Source organism: Citrus sinensis, chromosome 7 (assembly GCF_022201045.2).
Source record: "Citrus sinensis cultivar Valencia sweet orange chromosome 7, DVS_A1.0, whole genome shotgun sequence".
Taxonomy (NCBI): domain Eukaryota; kingdom Viridiplantae; phylum Streptophyta; class Magnoliopsida; order Sapindales; family Rutaceae; genus Citrus; species Citrus sinensis.
In genome coordinates this window covers 15943695-15963890 of record NC_068562.1, presented here as the reverse complement: position 1 = coordinate 15963890, position 20196 = coordinate 15943695, and the positions used below count along the sequence as shown (strand labels likewise).

The window sequence follows — 20196 nt, the reverse complement described above, 5'->3', positions numbered from 1 at the left end:
TCTACTTTAATTATCTTGTTCTTTGCAGAGTGAATATTCTTTTTATTCCATCAAAATTGCAAAGATCACGAGTGCAAACATACATTGGGTGTAAACACAAGATGAAAAGGTAGTAACCCGATGAATCTAGACGTATTTGCTTGTCATGGGAACACTTGCATCTACTAATTGCCTGACAACATCTCTCATATTAGGTCTGTTGCTTGGCTTCTTGTCAGTGCATCTCAAAGCCACCAAAAGCACATCAATTACTTGATCCCTAATACTTGAAACCAGCATCTCCTCCATTAGACTCAAATCAACAATATCGTTGATTTCTTCTGTGTCACTCCATACAGACCTAACCCACCCCACAATATCTGTTCTCTCTTTATATGAAGGATCCAATGCCTTCTTTCTGGTTATTAGTTCGAGCAAAACAACCCCATAACTGTACACATCAGACTCCTTGCTCTTTGCCGTTGTAAAGGCATTTTCTGTCAAAGATCAACGTTAAAGATGATGTTAAAAGATTAGAGTATAGAGTAAATCCCAAGCTAGAGTAAGTGAAAAAGAATTACCTGGTGCGATATAACCAATAGTTCCAACAACTGAGATGGACGTTGTTGATGCAGGAGATTTGTCTAGAAGCTTTGCGATACCAAAATCAGAGATATGAGGCTCCATCTCGGAGTCTAAGAGTATATTCTCTGGTTTGATGTCTCGGTGTACGATAGGAGGATCACAGTCATAATGGAGATACGCCAATGCATGGGCTGCTCCAAGTGCTATCTTGTATCGGACATTCCATTCCAGTGTTGGTGGGGGAGTAATCGAGTGTAAAACATCACGCAGACTCCCATTTTCCATGTACCTGTACATGATTATGCCACAGTCCTTTCTTAACCAAAAGTCCTCCAATCTTACCAGGTTCCGGTGCCTAATCTTCCCGATGGTCTGAATTTCTCTTTTCATGCTCAAGCTTCCTCCTTTATGCCCTCCAAATGCAAGCTTCTTAACAGCAAAAACAGCGTTTGGTCCCAATGAAGCCTTATAAACAATTCCATGAGCTCCTCTTCCAATAACATGCTTCGCATTGAGATTCTCAGTAGCCTGTATCACTTGTTTGAGTAGGTAAGATGGACCCTCTTGAGCAGGGATCTCAAGATCCTGCTTTGATCTTCTGCGGAAGAGACAACAACTCACTAGTCCAAGCATCACCAACACTGTCAACAGCGAGGATCCAAGGGCTATTGCAACAATTGTGACTTTATTAAGGCCTTGTTGATGGCTTGAATGATAATCACAAGGCCTTAGATTACTGGCTCCAAAACAACTTGAGTCAGAAGATGAGAGACACTTGACACAGAGACCAGGATTCCCAGAGAATGATGATGGAGATGGCCCCAGCAAGTTCATAAGTGTTTCTGGTACTGGACCTGTGAAAAGATTATATGAAACATTGACCTCCACTAATGAGTGTATGTTACTGAGGGGAGACAATGTTCCTGTCAGATTGTTGCTAGAAATATCCAACTGTTCTAGCTTGCTCAACTTCTCCAGATCTGAAGGAATTCGACCAGTCAACCCGTTTTTGCTGAGATTCAAAGCATAACTCAGATCCTGCAATGCTCCAATTGATGGGGGAATCTCACCTCCCAACTGATTACCACCAAGTTGTAGCTCTAAAAGCTTTTCCAATTCAGATATAAAAGTTGGAATGCCCCCAGTAAAATGATTTTCACTTAATTTCAAAATGGATAGGCTTTTCCAGCTCCTCAAACTCGATGGAATAGAACCATTCAATAAATTGAATGACACATCAAAAACTTCTAAATTTTTGCATTTTGACAGCTGAGATGGCAAAGAACCTTCCACATGATTGAGTGAAATATTTAAAGTCACAAGGCTTACAAGATTTCCTAGCTCTTGAGGCATAAGCCCTGAAAACTTGTTACTGGAAAAATCAATTGAAGTGAGATTAATACTGTTGCCAATGCTCGACGGAATTGCTCCTGAGATGTTGTTTCTGCTGACGTCCAGGTGTGAAAGGACTGGATTTTTGGAAAATTCTGGAAGAGCCCCTGTGAGTTGATTCTGTTTGAGGATAACTCTCCAGAGAGTTGGACAGCTCCCAAGAAGAGAAGGAATGGGACCATGAAATTGATTCTGACCCATATTCAGAACTCTCAATTGCTTTCCAAAGCAAAGATTTGGTGGGATTTCTCCAGTGAAGCTGTTATTGATAAAATCTAGCTGCATTAGGCTGCTGTTGATTCCCAGACTTTGAGGTATAACCCCAGAAAATTGATTGTTATATAGCGAAATGTTCTTCAGTTGCTTGAGTTCAGTCATCTCCAAAGGCAGCTTCCCCAAAAGATTGTTATTATACACAAGAAGATACTCGAGGCTTGCAATCCTCCAAATGCTAACTGGAAACTCACCAGTTAGACGGTTGTCAAAAAGTTCAAGATCTTGTAAATTACTAAGCTGCCCCAGTTCGCCTGGAATTTCACCTTCGAGTTGGTTTGCATACAGGTGTAAGACTGTCAAGTACTTGCACTTCCCTAGTTCAGGTGGGATTTTCCCAGACAACTGATTTTCAGAAAGGTCAAGACTCGAAAGCCGAGCTAGAAGGCCAAAGGAAGATGGGATACTGCCTGTTAACTTGCTACCAACAATGTCTAGGTGTGTTAAGCTACTACAATTGCCTAAATTTGGTGAAATCCCTCCACTAAAACGATTATATGACAAATCCAAAAAAGTTAAATTCTTGCATTTTTCAGAACCAAAATTAATCCTACCCTCGAGATTGTTATCCCCAACATCTAAATAAACAAGGTTCTCAAGATTGTTTAGACTCTCAGGCAAAAACCCCATCAGTTTGTTTTCATTCAAATAAAGATCTTGCAACCTATAACAATTCCCAATAGACTCCGGAATGGTACCTGATAACCTGTTACTAAACAGCCATAAAGCCTCAACCTCCTTCAAATCACCAACATTCCTGGGAATAGAACCACTAAGACTGTTATTGTTTAAAAAAACATACTGCAAGCCCAGAATTCGAAACAACGATTCGGGTATTTCACCATCCAACAAATTACCATACAAGTTCAAGGATTGCAAATTCTGCAAATTCTCAAAGTTATCAGGTATGTCTCCAGTAAACCCATTTGTAGACAAATCCAAGTACTCTAGTGCACTACAATTGCCTAACTTTTGTGGGATATTACCAGAGAAATTATTAGAACTCAAATCAATGGTCTGCAATTTACTCAAGTGACCAATTTCAGGCCCAAGCTGCCCAGAAACCCCATAGCTTGAGAGATTAAAAGAGACCACATTATGAGCATCATCATCACACTCAATGCCAACCCATTGGCAAGGAGTGGAATCTGAATTATTCCAGCTAGAGATTATCAATGGTGGCACAGAAGTCCAGTGCCTCATCAATGACAACAAGGCCACCCCATCACCATTCAAAGCATTAACACTACGTAAAGATAAAGCTACAAACGAGCTGAATAAAAGCAAGAAATGGCAAAAGAGAAACTTCATGCTGATGGTGGGGTTTAAAAGGCAGTTAAAAGCAGTTGCAAATACTTACCTCTACATGAAGCTATAGCTGGAAAAGAATATGAGCTTATGACTTATGAGCTTTGAACTTCATATGGATGATGGGGTTTAAAGGGTAATGAAAAGTGGTTACAAACACTTACCTCTACATGAAGCTATGGCTAGAAAAGAAGCTGAGCTGATCACTTATGAGCTTTGAAGTGTTTGTGAAGTTCAAAGCTAAAGAATCTGAAAGAAGTCTAGAAACAAGGGAGTATGAAGGTGAACGTTGAGTTGTAGGGAGACGGAGCCTGTCTTATTGTTTGGATTAGTAATAAAAGCATGTGTGAAATGGATCAAGTGATCAAACATTTCAACGCGGCCTCAGACTTTGCCCCGAATTTTCAACCACTTTTGGAAATGCTTTGGACTTCACTTTGAAGTCATTAATTATTAAATAATTGGAGGGCTAGTGGTTTTAATTTGCTTTTGGCCAGAACCAGAGGTGGCTTTGTCCGTATTCAGTTGCCTCTGATTGCGGGTACACAGTTCCAAGCTAATGAACTTTTTCCGCACGGTAAATGGTAATAAAATTGGAGTCCTTTTTGATAATTAACATCTGAGTCCTCGAGTTTTAGAAAAATAAAAACAGAGATGCAGTTGTACTCCTCTCACCTCACCCGAATCCCTATAGCTAATTTGTGTTTACTGTTTATTTGGTTAATCATTGTTTGTATTTACTTATTTGCATATGATTAGCCAAAAGTGCTATTGCTAGGATTTCTAGTCCACAAGAGAAGATGACTCTATTTTGATTATTTTATGGAAAGTATTAACAACCACCATAGTAAGATCGAACCTAACCTCAAAGACAAGAGTAAGAATATATAACACTAAGTTAAATGTATCAGTATCAATAAATTTTAATAAAATTATTTGTATTCATAATTATAATTTATATCTCAATGGTGGTTACTAAGACTAAGACCCTAATAAAACAAGGACATGAATGAATAATAATGACAAGTTCGTGGGCTCGTGTGAAAAGAAAAAGGTAAAATCGGAGGACACTAGCCTTTGTATTTTTAGAAGGGTTTTCTTTCTTCACTCTTTTTTCCCCCCCATAAGACCTCATAAAATAACATTATTGGGGCTGGAGCCCAAATATTGTTGTTACTCTAATTCTTTATTATCACATATATAGGTGTCGTTTGGCTTTAGATTGAAGAATAGAAAATTATATATTTGGAATGCAGACAAGTGTTGGGTAGTTGATTAACTAAAAGGATTATGGACTTTGATTATGTTGAGAATTAGAATATTCAATTATCTCATCTTGAAAACAAAAGATTTAGCCACAATGTTAATCACTAAAATATCGCCCCCTTCAACCACCAAAGTGCATCAATACCAACTACCCTTGGACCCTTTAAACTTAAAAAGTAGGCAAATAAATTAGTAATTCCAGACGAGTAATGGGTTGGTATCAGCGCAATTTGATAGTTAGGCCTAAATTGTTGCTAGACCTACAATGCAAAGTAACGAAGAAAAATGACATTTCTTGAGAGTATGTATAGCTTTTTTAATACAAAAGGTATTTATATGTCCCAAAAATAATATAATATGTGTGATTATTTTTTAAAACAAAAAATCTTCGCTAGCAGTAATAATAAAGTTACAATCATCTTGTACAATTAAATGTGTATAAACTAACGTAGCACGATGAAATTTATTGTATAAAATCATCATGAGCTCATATAGTTAAAAATAATAATTATTATTATTTTCCAACATGCTCTTCATATTATATCAGTTTGTGCACACTAATTTATGCAAAATTATATATAGGGGTGGCAATATGAGTCCGGATTCGTTTATTCGATTCGATACGAATTAAATGAGTTTGGGTTTGAAAAAATTGATTCATTTAATAAATGGGTGAATTCGATTCGATTCGCTAATTAAACGAATCGAATGCGGGTTTGAAGATTTTGATTCGTTTATTCATTTAGGATTCGTTTAATAAACGGGTCATAAACGAATTAAATACCGGTAGATTCGTTTAAAATTCATTTATTATTCGTTTAATTAAATTATTTTTTTGTCCTTAAATTTTATTTAAATTTTTTTTAAAATATGAAGGTTAATATTGTAATTTTAAGCATAACACATAAAGCCAAAAGACCAAATTTTAAGCATAACACATAAAGCCAAAAGACCAACCCTAATTTTGCACTTCACACGCACTTTTCCCTCATCTCCTAGCAATTCAGCCACCACTGCTACATTTTGCCATCTCTTTCCCTTCATTTCCATCTCCAAATCCTTTTCTTTTTCTTTTTAATTTTTGCATCCAGCAAGTGCTACGTTTTGCCACTGCTCCAAATCCTTGGATTTGTGTGAGTGTGATAAGTAAAGTTTTGTCTTGTTTAATTATTATTTCCTTAAAAATATTACAAATTTACTATATATTTGATATTTTGAAATTTTACAATGATTATTATCAATATTGCAGTACGTTAAATTGTTAATAACATTTTATTTACTTTTTGGTGTATGATTTTTGTTTTCAAGGTGAAAATGACAAATGAAGAGAATTAAAGAAATTACGTTACTTGATAATTTCAATTAGAATTATTGTTATTTGTATTATTAGGGATTTTTAATTTGGTATTTAGATGACTGCATAATATGATTTGAGTTATTTGTATTTTGTTGTGGGATGTTAAACTTGTGATTTTTTTTATATTTTTGCTTAATTTTGTTTATTAATTATATTTTTTCTAAACAAATTGTAAACGAATTCTGATTCGGTTCGATTCGTTAAGGATAACTGAATAATAAACGAATCCAGATTCGATTCGATTCGTTTATCAATTATATTAAACGAATTAAATTAATCGAACCGAATATTTGTTTAATAAACGAATCGAATCCGAATTCTGAAATTTCAATTCGTTTAATAAATGAATCGAATCTGAATCCGCAGAATTTTGACCCAATTCGTTTACGATTCGATTTATTTATTCGTTTTGCCACCCCTAATTATATATGATTCTATCGTTACTTCGAGACTATTTCACCAATATATAGTGTAGTCTATTCTTTTTCCCTAATAAAAATGACCTTGAATTTTGAGTACAACTTTAAACTTCATAGGCAAATATTGGACCACACCATTAATGATGAAGTTATGAGACCTTTCTGTCAAAAATAAAATAAAATCCTATCTTATTCTTACCAGCCCACTTTAAGAATCGTGTTTAGGGGGAAAAAAAAAAAAAAAAAAACACCCAAGTGTTGGGTAGTTGATTAACTAAAAGGATTATGGACTTTGATTATGTTGAGAATTAGAATATTCAATTATCTTATGTTGAAGATTTAGCCACAATGTTAATCACTAAAATATTGCCCCCTTCAACCACCAAAGTGCGTCAATACCAACTACCCTTGGACCCTTTAACCTTAAAATGTAGGCAAATAAATTAATAATTCAAGATGAGTAATGGGTTGGTATCGGTGGAATTTGATAGTTAGGCCTAAATTGTTGCTAGACCTACAATGCAAAGTAACGAAGAAAAATGACATTTCTTGAGAGTATGTATAGCCTTTTTTTAATACAAAAGGTATTTATATGTCCCAAAAATAATGTGATTATTTCTAAAAACTAAAAATTTGCACTAACAATAATAATAAAGTAGCAATCATCTTGTACGATTAAGTGTTTACAAACTGAAATTTATTGTATAAAATTATCATGAGCTCACATAGTTAAAAAAAAATTAACTATTATTACTTTTCAACTTGTCTTTTCATATTATATCAATTTATACAGACTAATTTATACAAAATTATATATGACTCTACCGTTACTTCGAGATTATTTCACCAATATATAGTGTAGTCTATTCTTTTTCCCTAATAAAAATGACCTTGAATTTTGAGTAAAACTTTAAACTTTATAGGCAAAGATTGGACCACACCATTAATGATGAAGTTATGAGACCTTTCTGTCAAAAATAAAATAAAATCCTATCTTACCAGCCCACTTTAAGAATCGTGTTTAGGGGGAAAAGAAAAAGAAAAAAAAATATATACCCAAGTGGTCAACGAGCTGTCATGATCATGACCAACGCAGTTTTCACGCGGCAGTCACCGCACCCGTCTGAAAGCAAATGTTAGATGACTTAAAAAGTTCCACTGCCATTATTTCGTGGAGCATTCATCGGGTAAAACGGGATACACATTTTTTTGGTACGGAGAAAGGATAACGACATCCCGTAATTTAATTATATGGTCACATAAATTTTTGTTTAATAATTATGTTTAAACAACATTAAGTTAAGTCAGCATAATCAAATGAAATTTCCTAAAAAAATTTCTACGATTATTTTTAAAAATAAAAAATCTTCATAACCATTTCCTTGAATTACAAAGTGTAATTACCTTCTTTTTTTAATTTTCAAATTAATCTTTTATATTGGATTTGGCGTTACAAACAAATGGCGGAGAATTCAGAACTCTCTGAATATACAAGACACATCCCTCTTAAAAAGGTCATTGTAAATATGCCCCAGCCAGTTACAACATGTCTTATAAATATGAAAAGGGATTCCAAGTTCTCACGTGCGGGAAATTTCTTCACAATTTATTTGGAGTCAAAATTCTGAACACCCCCTTATTGCTGTCTGTTGTAACACAAGTAAATTTAGTATCTAATTTTAAGTGACTATTTTCTAGTAGTCATGGACATTGAATTGGACAAGACGAGGTCAATTTCTCACCTAGAGAGTATAGTTTCACAAGCTTGCCTCGGAAAATGGTAATTGAACTCAACCTTTAAACGCAGCTTCAAAATTTTGCATACTTTTCACACTCATTTTGGACTTGTTTTGGACCTGACGTCTTTATGGTTGAGAAGAATATTATTACCACGTTATAAATTCTTCGCTCGTTCAAAAACTATAGTTGGGTTTTTTCAACAAGTGGTCGTCTGAAAAAAACCTTAAGCCACTGGCATCTAAATCAAAATGCAACAACTCAAACCAAGCCGAGATCAAAAGAGCAGTTTCCCCCAATGCATCCAAATAAAACTCTTCCTTATTCACCATTTGACAACAAACGTGAACACAAAAACACACTTCATCAACAGGTATTAAATCAACCAAATAGGCAGTGGAAAAGAAACATTAAAAGAGCCAAGGGTTCAGAAATCCCAAGTTAGATAGTTTAACTAGTGAAACACCAGAAGTAAAATGTTTTTGTGCTGCTATTTCCAATGTTCTATCTCTTATCACCACATAATGCTCTACAGCCACAGATATCTCCAAATCGACCCAAGTGTTGCTTCAAATCAGTGCGAAGAGCCCCACTGACTTAAGACGGCAGTTAAAAATTTGGCACAAAAAGTTTCCTCATTGGTGAGTTCAGGTCAGGTACAGTTGAGACTCAACAAGACTGCTTAACCCTCGTAAGCAGTCAAATTCACATAAACACAAGATAGCTTCCTTCCCTAGTTGAGAATACAGTTACCTGACAAAAAAAAGCAGCTACAGCTCTTGATCTCCTCAAACGATCCTGCAAATAAAGATCACAGCAGATTGCATTTTCGGGCATTCCTCAGATTATCATGTTTCTAAGAGCCTGGATGTTAAAGCATCAATAGCAGTTGTTTGCTTATATGATGGATTCAACTTACTGATTAGAACTATAGTGAATGGTGATGGCAATGGCAACGGTAAGAAATTTTAATTAAACAAAATGATCAATGGTGTGATTTCCTAGTTTTCCTGTACCATAATAAACTCGTGCCATGGAATGAAACTGAGGATCGCCTTCAGATGTCATGTTTGGTAATGTTATGTAATTGAACCTTTCGATCCAACCCAAATACCTTGTGTTGTGATGTCATGTTAAGCAATGGAATGTCGTTGAACCTACTTTACAAATATAGGCAGTACAGGAAGATGTTCTTAAATAAGCGTCTTAATATGCGATATGATCCATGTAAGGGTAACGGACAATAAATCTAACAAAACTGCAGACCCATGCACCAGTACTACAAATCAAGTGACATCCAAGTCCCTACAAATATATCCAGGCATTAACACATGCTCCTGACAAATGCATGTCAAAGATAATACGCATAACACAACAATGGTATGTTCATGATACCACTATGTGCATTCTTTCGCATGAGAAAAGATGCTAATGCTGATGTTGACAATGAAATGGATGCATGCAACGGCAGCAAGATGCATCCTATCATGTAGTTGAATTTTCCGGAGCATAAAGAACAGAATACATTCCCTTCAAGCTCAACTACTGGTAGTTCAATGCTGGAGGAACTCCATTTGCTGCTGGAGAAGCAATAGCGTGGCTTCCATCCTTCCTTTTTCCAAATGGATTCTTCGAATATGTACTTCAAAGTCAAGATGAAACAGAATACATTGATTTTACAGATGCACCAATGTAGAAAGCTACCAACAAAAGATCATACAATAGGGTTGATTGGTCAGAGAGACAAATCTATCTTGAGTTCTAAAAACGCATATCAGAGATATCAAGAAAGTAGGGAAAGGTATGGGGCAGGTAACCCTTTATATGACAAGTAAGACAGACATTCGCATATGCAAGTTTGCACATGCTCACATTTTAAGCACCAAGCACAGATAAGCCATCAAAATAAGACTTCTACATAGTTACATTATCTTTATATAAGTTAAGTTTCATACAAAGCTGATGCACTTGATTAGCCAGTTAACATTAAATATCTTTTACTTTCAACATAAAACACACTCCACATACAGAGTGTCATGTTCTTAGACAAAGGTGACAGACACAGCAACCCTCAAAGATCTAGATGCAAGAATGCAGCCATACACATATAGGTTCGTGTCATGATGCGAAACATACACTATCATGGTAAGTTTGATCACATATCGAAGTTATCTACTCACACACGTGAAATTGCATAATTGAATATGTATGAATGCCAAAAATATGAAACATGCGTCTTCTAAGGAAAATAAAGTGCATTATCTTACAAGTTACAACTATGCATTAGTATGCCAAATTTTGGATAGTGCTGTCTTAAAAATCTTAGGCAAGGTCGTAAAGTGCTAGCATACTCGTATACTTCTAGGTGTACTTTGCATTAAATTTATAAGTACGGCTTTTCTAGTTTAGAATCCTTGCTCAAGCAGATAATACCATGTCTACTTAGAGAAGATGAGAATCTAGACTTTAGCTCCCAATGGTGAATCTCAACCTATACCCAACATTTGGAGGAGAAGGAAAAAGAAAAAAGGAAACAATCAGGAACGGCAAAAACAACGAAAAGGATATTGTATGCGCATGCCAACAGAACCAGAACTAGGGATAACAGCACCCTGCAAATTATGGTGCACGCTGGATGCACTGTTCACATCCTGCAAGTTGGTGAAATAAGCTTTAAGCAAAATTGATATAATAAAACCCAGAAAAGAACTTCTGGATGATGTTCACTGAAATGAAAGCATCTTTGAAAATGAACAAAGGAAACCTACTTCAAACTCAATAAAGCAAACAGTATGTCTCTCTTGTCTCAAGACCTTCATTTGCTTAAAACCAGGTTGTCTGCACCCAAAAGTATTGATGAATGAGACACTTGTCAGTCATGCACACCCTTAAAGTCACACGAGAAATAGAAAAGCTCAATTAAATCACAGCTAAGACATCCTTACGCGCTGAATAAGCCCCTCAGCTCTTCTTCATTTATACTCTCTCCAAGATTGCCAATAAATAAGGTATTGCAAGGAGGGTTATCTTTTGTATTCTGTAAGAAAGTTAGGCAGAATATTGAAATGGAACTATACAAAGCATATAAAGTAACTTATTATGAAAAGACAAAAAAAAAATGAGAGAAAAAGGGGAATTAAAAGAGACAGAGATACTTTAGAAACTTAGCAATACGGGCATTGACAGGTTTATCAGATGCAGCATTGTCTGGCTGTTGAGCAGTTATATGAAGCATCATAGCACTATACTAGACACAGGCTGAAAAGTGGAAATTACTTTTGTTTTTTATGACGTTCACTAAAGATTTCTAACAGATTAAAAAACTTCGCATGGTGTACACCATTAGCATCCAACTTAGAAAATGATGATTGAGCAACAAACTCAGGACTTGGCAATGGAAATTACTTCCCTTCATTATGCTTTTCACAAAAAATTTCGAACAGATTAACGAACTGCACAAGGGATACATCGTTGACATATATAGCACTAATAGCGTCCAACTTTAAAAAATGATGAATTGTTGCTGACTGTTGAGCAACAGACTGACGTTTGTTAAGATTGGAAATCACTCCCCCATGCCCCACTCTATTTATCCACATTCTTTGAAATCCCTAACAGAAGTTATAAAAACAATTATTTGATGAGTTGAATTTGAAAAATAAAAGTTAGATTAAAATACTTTGCAATGGATCAAGGAGAATCCCAAGTTTTCCCCTATGACAAGCCAAGAATTCAAACTTCCCCAAAGTTTTTAAATAATGATGATGATGATAATACTATTTTTTTTAATAGGAAAATATAAATTGGTCAACATAAAAGAAAACACTTCCACCCTAAATATTTTTTCTAGTTGGACAAAACACAAAAGGTTCCACGACACCTGAGCTTTTCTGTACACCTAAAACCTGAACTCAGAATTTTTCTCCTTCTTATGTGTTTTATAATAGAGCTTTGATCTCCAACAATGTACATAATCCAAGATAGTTTCAATTATCTTGCTTATATATCTTGTATTGTAGGTGAAGATGTATTCTTGAAAGAAAAACCAATGGAAACAGAGGTCGATTATTATAGATAAGGGACGTGTGTATAAACATCTTAAATCCGATCATCAACATATATGATGCAATGTGAGGAATGAAGAGAATCTAAAAACATAGAATGAAATAACAAGCCCCTCAGAAAGGAGAAAGAATACTCAACCACTTTGCTTTGTCTTTCAAAAGAACACACACACACACACACACACACACACACACACACACAAAATAAATAAATAAAAAATAATAATAATTTGATACATTGTAATGGGTGCCTCAATCCGCAAAGCAGACCCATGCAATAGAAAAATGGCATTTGAGCATCACCTGAACAGGTACATAACTGCTAGGTGCAGGTACAGGAGCAGGAGCAGGCATTTGTACAGGAGGAACACCATAGCCACCATATGGGTCATAGGGAGGAGGGGGTGGAGCCATATACCTAAATGCAATATGCAAGAGATAATCAGAGGATATGCAAGCTATTAACACGTAAATACTTAAATTTACACCCTACTAAGAAGAGCATAACTCACTGGTGTCTAAATATCCTTCCCTATTCTAAGTTGTGTGAATTATGTATCATTGGTGTTATAAATATCCTTCCCCATTCGAAGTTGCGTGAATTACATGTCAAATGAAGCAAAATTCATGCAAGGAAAAAGTTCTCACCCATGTGGACCCCAAACAGGAGCTGGAGGAGCATGAAATGGAGATGGAGCTGAATAACCAGTATGTGTATAATCACCACCAGTTCGCAACCGTTTACTTTGATCATATGCATTAGTATCTGCAACTATTCCTGCAGACAGAAAACAAAGCATATCACAAGACCTTAACAGCCATTTAACAACTAGGTTAAACACCAGAGACCACCCCGAAACATGAAACATCATTCTTCGAAAGCTTACAAAAGCAACATTCTCAAAAATACTGGAAGATCAGATTAATGGGTTCTCACTTTTATCTAATTTTTAAGCTCAAACTTTATCAAGAATTCCTTGAAAAGCCCAAAAGGATAAAGGCCAAAATACCAGTTTCTTATAAGTTGCTCAAGGTTGGTGATACTTTTGTTCCTATATTTATATTTCTTGGTCCTACCCACAAGTCAAAACATCCTCTTCATTAGCATTCCTCCTTATAACGCATGTACATATGGATAATATAATGAAATAAAAGCACGATCAGCAACCCCTATTTGGGACAAACAGCCCTCTTCCTTTTACACAAATTTTGCACCACTGGATTGTGAGGTTTCAATACTAGGATAACATTTGTATGCGTGACTAATGTACATTAAAAATAACATTTCACATGTACTCTCAGCATTATAAAGTACACTAATCTTATGGTCCATTAGTTTGTAAAATAATTCCTATTTTCAGATCCTAACCTACTTAAATATAATAGAAAATTTATTATATTCACAGTCAACTTTAAACATATAGTTGAAAAATATCATTACTTTAAACCTCAAAAGTTTACACACACAATTCTGAAAATAAAATCTTTTAACAAGGCCAGCCAATGAACTAGGCAAATTGACAACAGTACCTTCTAATTGTTAACCGATAACAGTAAACAAACATTAGTTATCTGATAGGACTTAGGGCTAAATTAGGGCTGACTTTTATTGATTAAATCAAAAGAAAACAAACAATCAATCCTGACCTACAATTCGAGAGGTAGGTCAAACTCTCCCAAAACTCCTAATGGTTCCTAATACCAGACAAAACTCAACATAAACCCTAAATGACTCCATAATCTATTATTTATAGTTAAACCCTAATTAATAATAAAGTTACTAAATTGCCCCTGCCCCTAAAATTACTAAACAGTCCCTGCCCCTTTATATTTGCGCCTAACATAAGTTTTCATGGGTCTAACATTATCTTCTCCTGCTACAAGACCAAGAACCTACTTCTCTGGAACAGATTAAAAATTTACCACTAACAGCTTAAAATTTACCACATATTATGTTATATTCTTTCCTGCTACAAGATCAAGAACCTAAATCTATGGAACAGATTAAAGGTTACCCCTAACAACTCAAGATGTACCACATATTACTACTTATATCCATGTCCTCTTGCTTTCTTTGCATTATAAACCATTGACTACTCAAAAAAAGCTTCTCTAAAAGTTGATCACCAACAACCATGATTTATTTTGGGGGAGATTAGAACATCAACATCTACTAAATTGACCAGAGTAACTCCTGTACAATCACAATGCCAATGCAAAAGTATCCCCAAACAGTCATCTGAGAGGCAGTTTCCGAATAAAACTTGCATAAACATAGGTTTTTATATATTATCATATATTCATTACCAATATTTCCTAAGGAATTGAGAAATTAGAAACATAAAGTCCAATAAAAAGACAAAGAAGCACCAAATTAGTTAAAGCCCACCTCTCTTAACAAAAAGATTTTTCTTGGCCATTTCTGTGTGGAGCACAGACTTTGTCTCAGCATCAAATATCATTTCCTAAAACCCAAAAGAAGCTCAAATCTTCATACATTTGAAGGTAACTAAACTGGTAAATCAAAAGAAGACAGTACTATCAAGAAGATAAACCTGAAGGGCATCTTTGGCAGCAACTGCCAGCTGGGCAGTTGAGAAGAGAGCAAAACCCATGGGTTTTTCTCCCTTATAGTTCACTTGTGAAGCCTCATAACCAGGCAGCCATCTCAGTAAGTTTTGCAGTTCTCTCTCCTTCACATCGTCAGGCAGACCAGTAATGAATATCGTGCGCACCTAAATAAAAATAACCATAAACAAGCATTTCTTATTAGCAATAATTAACAAGCATATGTGAGCACATTATCATAGAAGGGTAGCAGAATCCAAGATAAAACAAAGTGCACAATGTTCTTAAGATAATCTCAGTTCTGTAAATATAAAAAAGATAGAAATTATGATAAACTAAAACAGAAATCCACTGACAGCCACAGGAAAAGCCACCAACCAGAACAAAACAAACAAATGCACTATAGAAACCCCATCTGTCATATAATTCTCCATTTTCTAGCATCTTCTTTCACAAACTCAAACTAGCCACTTCCACTCTCATTCCAAACACTTGCTCCTTTTTTCTAAGTTAAACCAAATTATCTTGAATCATGTCGCAAAGATAATTTCCATAAGTGTCAATTACCATAAGTGTCATTCCTTTCTCTAAGTGATCATCTAATCCAGCCCTTCATCACAGTTATCCACAATTTCTGTAGTGCATACGCACACAGCTGAAGCAAAGGTCTCCTAATTCTTGAAAAAAAGGAGCAATCATACAACCAAAAAAACAGAAAAGGGAAAATCCTTTCCCTATCACCCTAACTTTTGCCAAATGTCTATTTCTGTACAAACCATGAAAAGAAACTGTGCACTAATCATAATGTCTGCAAAACCACAATACATAAGTGTCCAATTTAAGTTCAGGGAATATTCCTTGCAATATCATTCATGTGTCAGAAAAATTTGAAACTTCAAGGAGAGACAAGTTACCACCCAGAAATTTCATATCTTGAAAAAATGGAAGATCCGACAACACCTCAATCAGTTTATTAGGTCCTTACAAACCATTGGATGAGATTGGATAAGGATGAGGTAATAGGACCTCATCAATGATCGACAATATGCCTGACAGTAGTATCAATACCGCCAGTACCCTATAACAAACCTAAAAACAAGAATATTTATCCATGCCGTTGCAACTCAATTAAAGCACAGCCGCTAACATAAATAAGATTTCATATATTCCTCACAACATGAACATTATTCTGGATCAGAATCAGCAGCCGTGGGGCAGCATGTCATCCAAAACTTCCAATTTGAATGCATCAAACGCATTAATTAACAAATTGAGGTTGCAAAACCAATTTCTTAATTCATTCTAACATTTGAAACGAAATAAAAACCATGGATATTGAACATTCCGTCAAAATCAGCTAACTAATAACAGATCCTAAATTTTCCTAAAAAATTAAAGATAAATAGGCAAAGCGCCACAGACAATTATACCTCATCGTGAGCGATCCGGTTGGTGTTATCGTAGGGAACTGGGGGAGGTGGGGGTGGTGCTGCGGCGGCGGCGGCCGGAGGAGGGGGCGGAGCTGGTGCCGGTGGCCATTGCTGGTGATAAGTGTGGATTCCAGCGCCTGCCATGTCGTAGATATTACGCACGTGCGAACCAAACCCTAGAAATTACCTAAGCTAACAGAGACGGTGAGATAACGAAGAGACACAGAGCGAGAAACTTTTGTGGCTCGAATTTGACTTAGCTGCCCGTACAAGTCCGGTATATTCTCTTTTTCGTTCCGCTCCACAAACGTTTCCTTGGACTATTCGCACCCCTTCGCTGATCTTATAAAATCCATCTAATATTATAATTATATTTAAGAATAAGTATAAATAAACTTAATTTCATGTATATTTTTTTTCTCTCTTCAATTTCATTTTACTTACACAATATAAATTTTTATAATTATTAAAATAATCTGAATTTAAGATGCAATCTATAAATTTTTTTCAATCATTAAAATAATCTAAATTTAAAAAATAATTTTTTAAGCCAAAATAATACTCTTGTAATATATGTAGCAACAAAATTAGGATACAACATTGTGAGAAAATAAATTAAATAAAATTTTATCTCACTACAAATAATTTTTTAAAGATTATCAAACTAATTGTTGCATCCAAAATTTATATGTACGATAAAATTGTATTGGACCCATAAAATATTCAATATTTTATAAGATTTTTCTTACTTTTTCTTTTAGATATTTTTTTTAAAATTAAATAATAAAGAAAGTTTGAAGAGAGGAATGCAATTATTAAGACTGAAAGAGTAAGAAAATTATTAAAAATTGTAAGATTTATAAATAAAAATAGTGTTTATTTATAAAAAGGTACTTTTGGCATTAAATGGAATATAATTGAAAAGGGGGTTTCAAAAGCATTTTGGAGGGGTGCTAATAGTCTGACTCATTTTTAAAACTTTCCCCATCTACTTTAATTTTTTTTTAATTACATAAGATTAATGCCCAGATTACAATTCATATTACATGAAATTATTACTAATATATTTACAATTAGACAATTCCTACGATTAGAGCCCAAATTTTTACCCACTCAAATATTCAAAGAATGTCTACTCCACTCTCATTTCGATAAGAAGAAGACTGCTTTCATACAATTGTGAGGGCAGTGGCTCTACCACTAGGCCAAAGGCCGAGTGGCCATTCAATTTCGATCTTAAGTCTAGTTTGGTTAATTTTTCGAGAACCCGGAAACCGAATTGAAACATTTAGTTTGGTTAATTTTTCGGAGACTCTCAAAGTCCTAAACAGTCCTCAAAGTCTCAAACAGTCAAACTGAGTCGGATCCGATTGTACCAGGCTACTACCAGCATGGTGCTCACCCCTAAATTTTTAGCATCAACATGAAAGGAAATTTTGTTTGTCTCATGCCCTAGAAAAATTATAATTAGATGAGAGTGAAACAATTATTTGTCTCATAACTTTGCTATGACAAAATAAATGTGGAGATTTCTCTATGTACATTCTTTTATTTATTATATTTTTATGACAAAAAGAATGATAATGCCACATAATTTCATAAAATAAATATGGAGATTTCTCTATTTTTAAAAATAGTTGCACGAACAACTTTGCGGGACACAAATACCTCTTTATGGGTGTTAAAAAGAGTTATAAAACATCTAGAAAAGAAGATTGCATTTCTTGGTTTATGTGACTATTTCTGAATAATGGCTTTCGTGACTATTTTTAACTTTTTTTTTAATAGTAATGATATTTGACTCGTTAAATTATCTCTATAACCCTATTTTTCAATTTATTTTATCAATTTTTATAATTATCCTTATTAAATTAAAAAAATTATTAATTTATTTTATTGTCACTTTGCATCTCCCCTATCTTTCTCTATTATAAGTGCATAACCATCACTGCTACCACTTCATCAGCAATAAATTTATCATCACCAAAACCACCTATCTTCTTTATTATCAATCCATTGGCTCCACCGATATATTAAAAGTTTCAATGCTGGAATTTATTAATTTTTACAAACAAGTGGCTGGTTTTATTGTTATTGTGATATCGATTTTAATTTTGCTTGAGAATCTATGATTTTAATTGATTTCAATTTAGGAATTTGATTAGGAGTTACTCTTTAATTCGAATTGTGAATTAATTAACAAGGTGAGAGAGATGTGAGAGATAAAAATTTAATTTATTGAGAACTTGAGAGAGAAAAATATTTTCTTTTTTTAATTATTTTTATTTTTCAATAAGAGTAATTTTGAAATAAAAATAATATTAATAAAAAATACGGGGGTTGGTGAGATACATTAAGGTGATCCAATATCACCACTCTTATTTTAATTTTTGGGTTATGGTTGACATAGCCTACTTAGAAATGAGAGATGATATTTAACCTATAGCACACATGCATGCCATGAATAAGCCAAATGTGACTTGTTGAATTGGAAGCAGGTAGCTACATGTTTCACTTGTTTGCTTGAAGCGGTGCTTATATATATTAAAAATTGAGAGCTGCTTCGTTGGATTCTTGGTTGTTCGGTGGCTATATAAAGTGTAACATATTGACAATTGCTTCCTTTATCAAATTGCAACTAAGAACAAAGCAGAGACAAAGAGGAAAATTGAAATAAAACGAGAGAAACAAGAAAATAAGAAGAAAGAAAAGAGAAGTCGGGAGTGAAGGAAAAGAAAAAGAAATAAGAAAGTTATAGGAACTGAAATTGGATAGTTAGAATTATATCCATTAGATTAATCGGTAATAAATTTATGAAATTTAAGCAATTATAATTTAGTTTACGACATGACAGTGGCGGATCTAGAAAAATAATTTACCGGGGGCTAAATTAGATAATAGTAAAATATAAAAAATTAAAATTTTGAATATGTAAAATATTTATAATTAGTCTCTACGTATTTTTATATTTTAAAAATATTATGCAATAGACTCATTATCAATATTAATAAATTTATTGTTTCTTATATAAATAATCAAACTATCACTTATCCCATCCGATTCTAAAGATGATTTTTTTATGAGTTTTATTACTGAAAATGTTTGTTCTACATTATTATATAAACCGGAAGAATTAATCATATTTCTTATAATAGAAAATATTTTGAGTAGTAGGCTATCATTATTTTTAATTAAAATATATGTTTTTATATTTCTTAAAAGTCAAAGTTTAAATTTTATGGGGTTTATATTTTATAATGACTATTTTAATAAATTTAATGGGGCTAATTAGAAAATTAAAATATTTTTTTCTTTTATTTTTAATTTTTTTTTAACCAGTGGGGGCTTGAGCCCCCACTAGTCATGTACTGCATCCACCTCTGACGACATCTAATAAGTTTTTATATTAGTTATAACAGTTAATTTTTTAATCTAGCATTTTAGGATAGTTAATTTTTTAATCCAGTATTTTAAGATAAATCCAAGAATCCAGAAACCCACAAGAACTCTAACGAACTCCAGACTGAAATAAGATCTGTGAGTTGATTGTTATTATTACTATTATGTATTATGTAAAGCATTTAATTTTTTAACCCAATATTTTAGGGGAAATCTAAGAATTCAAAAACTTGCAGAAACCCTAACGAACCCTAAATTGAAATTTAGTATGATGTTATGATTGTGTATACACACATTGTATGATTAATTGAGTAATGAGATGTGATTATGAGTCATCATATATGTATAATTCCCCATAGACTCTACACATACGTATTAAGAGTTAGATTACTCTACTCGTGCGATGCAGTTAAATTTCG

At 34.1% G+C, this 20196-nt stretch overlaps 2 protein-coding genes across 2 annotated transcripts; both read right to left on the bottom strand.

Moving 5' to 3' along the window:
* Positions 1-18: 18 nt before the first annotated feature.
* LOC102624741 (receptor-like protein kinase) lies at positions 19-3996 on the bottom strand. The gene is made up of 2 exons (XM_006491952.4): positions 561-3996; positions 19-476 (listed from the first exon to the last, which is right to left on the bottom strand). Exons 1-2 carry the CDS (start codon positions 3538-3540, stop codon positions 127-129), a joined length of 3330 nt encoding a protein of 1109 aa, XP_006492015.2. The 5' UTR covers positions 3541-3996; the 3' UTR covers positions 19-126.
* Positions 3997-8593: 4597 nt separating this feature from the next.
* LOC102624190 (uncharacterized) lies at positions 8594-16706 on the bottom strand. The gene is made up of 9 exons (XM_006491950.4): positions 16379-16706; positions 14936-15115; positions 14770-14845; positions 13029-13158; positions 12684-12798; positions 11262-11353; positions 11085-11154; positions 10885-10967; positions 8594-9955 (listed from the first exon to the last, which is right to left on the bottom strand). The coding sequence occupies exons 1-9, from the start codon at positions 16520-16522 to the stop codon at positions 9859-9861; spliced, it is 987 nt and encodes a 328-aa protein (XP_006492013.2). The 5' UTR covers positions 16523-16706; the 3' UTR covers positions 8594-9858.
* Between the last annotated feature and the right edge of the window lie 3490 nt (positions 16707-20196).

Bases quoted from the DNA above. Each gene is read 5' to 3' on its own strand.
- LOC102624741 (XM_006491952.4), bottom strand. From the start codon at position 3,540: ATGAAGTTTCTCTTTTGCCATTTCTTGCTTTTATTCAGCTCGTTTGTA. The intron at 477-560 runs GTAATTCTTTTT...GATCTTTGACAG, and splicing joins TATTGGTTATATCGCACCAG to AAAATGCCTTTACAACGGCA.
- LOC102624190 (XM_006491950.4), bottom strand. From the start codon at position 16,522: ATGGCAGGCGCTGGAATCCACACTTATCACCAGCAATGGCCACCGGCA. The intron at 14,846-14,935 runs GTTTATCTTCTT...TTTGGGTTTTAG, and splicing joins CTGCCAAAGATGCCCTTCAG to GAAATGATATTTGATGCTGA. The intron at 10,968-11,084 runs GTAGGTTTCCTT...ACCAACTTGCAG, and splicing joins TTTGCTTTATTGAGTTTGAA to GATGTGAACAGTGCATCCAG.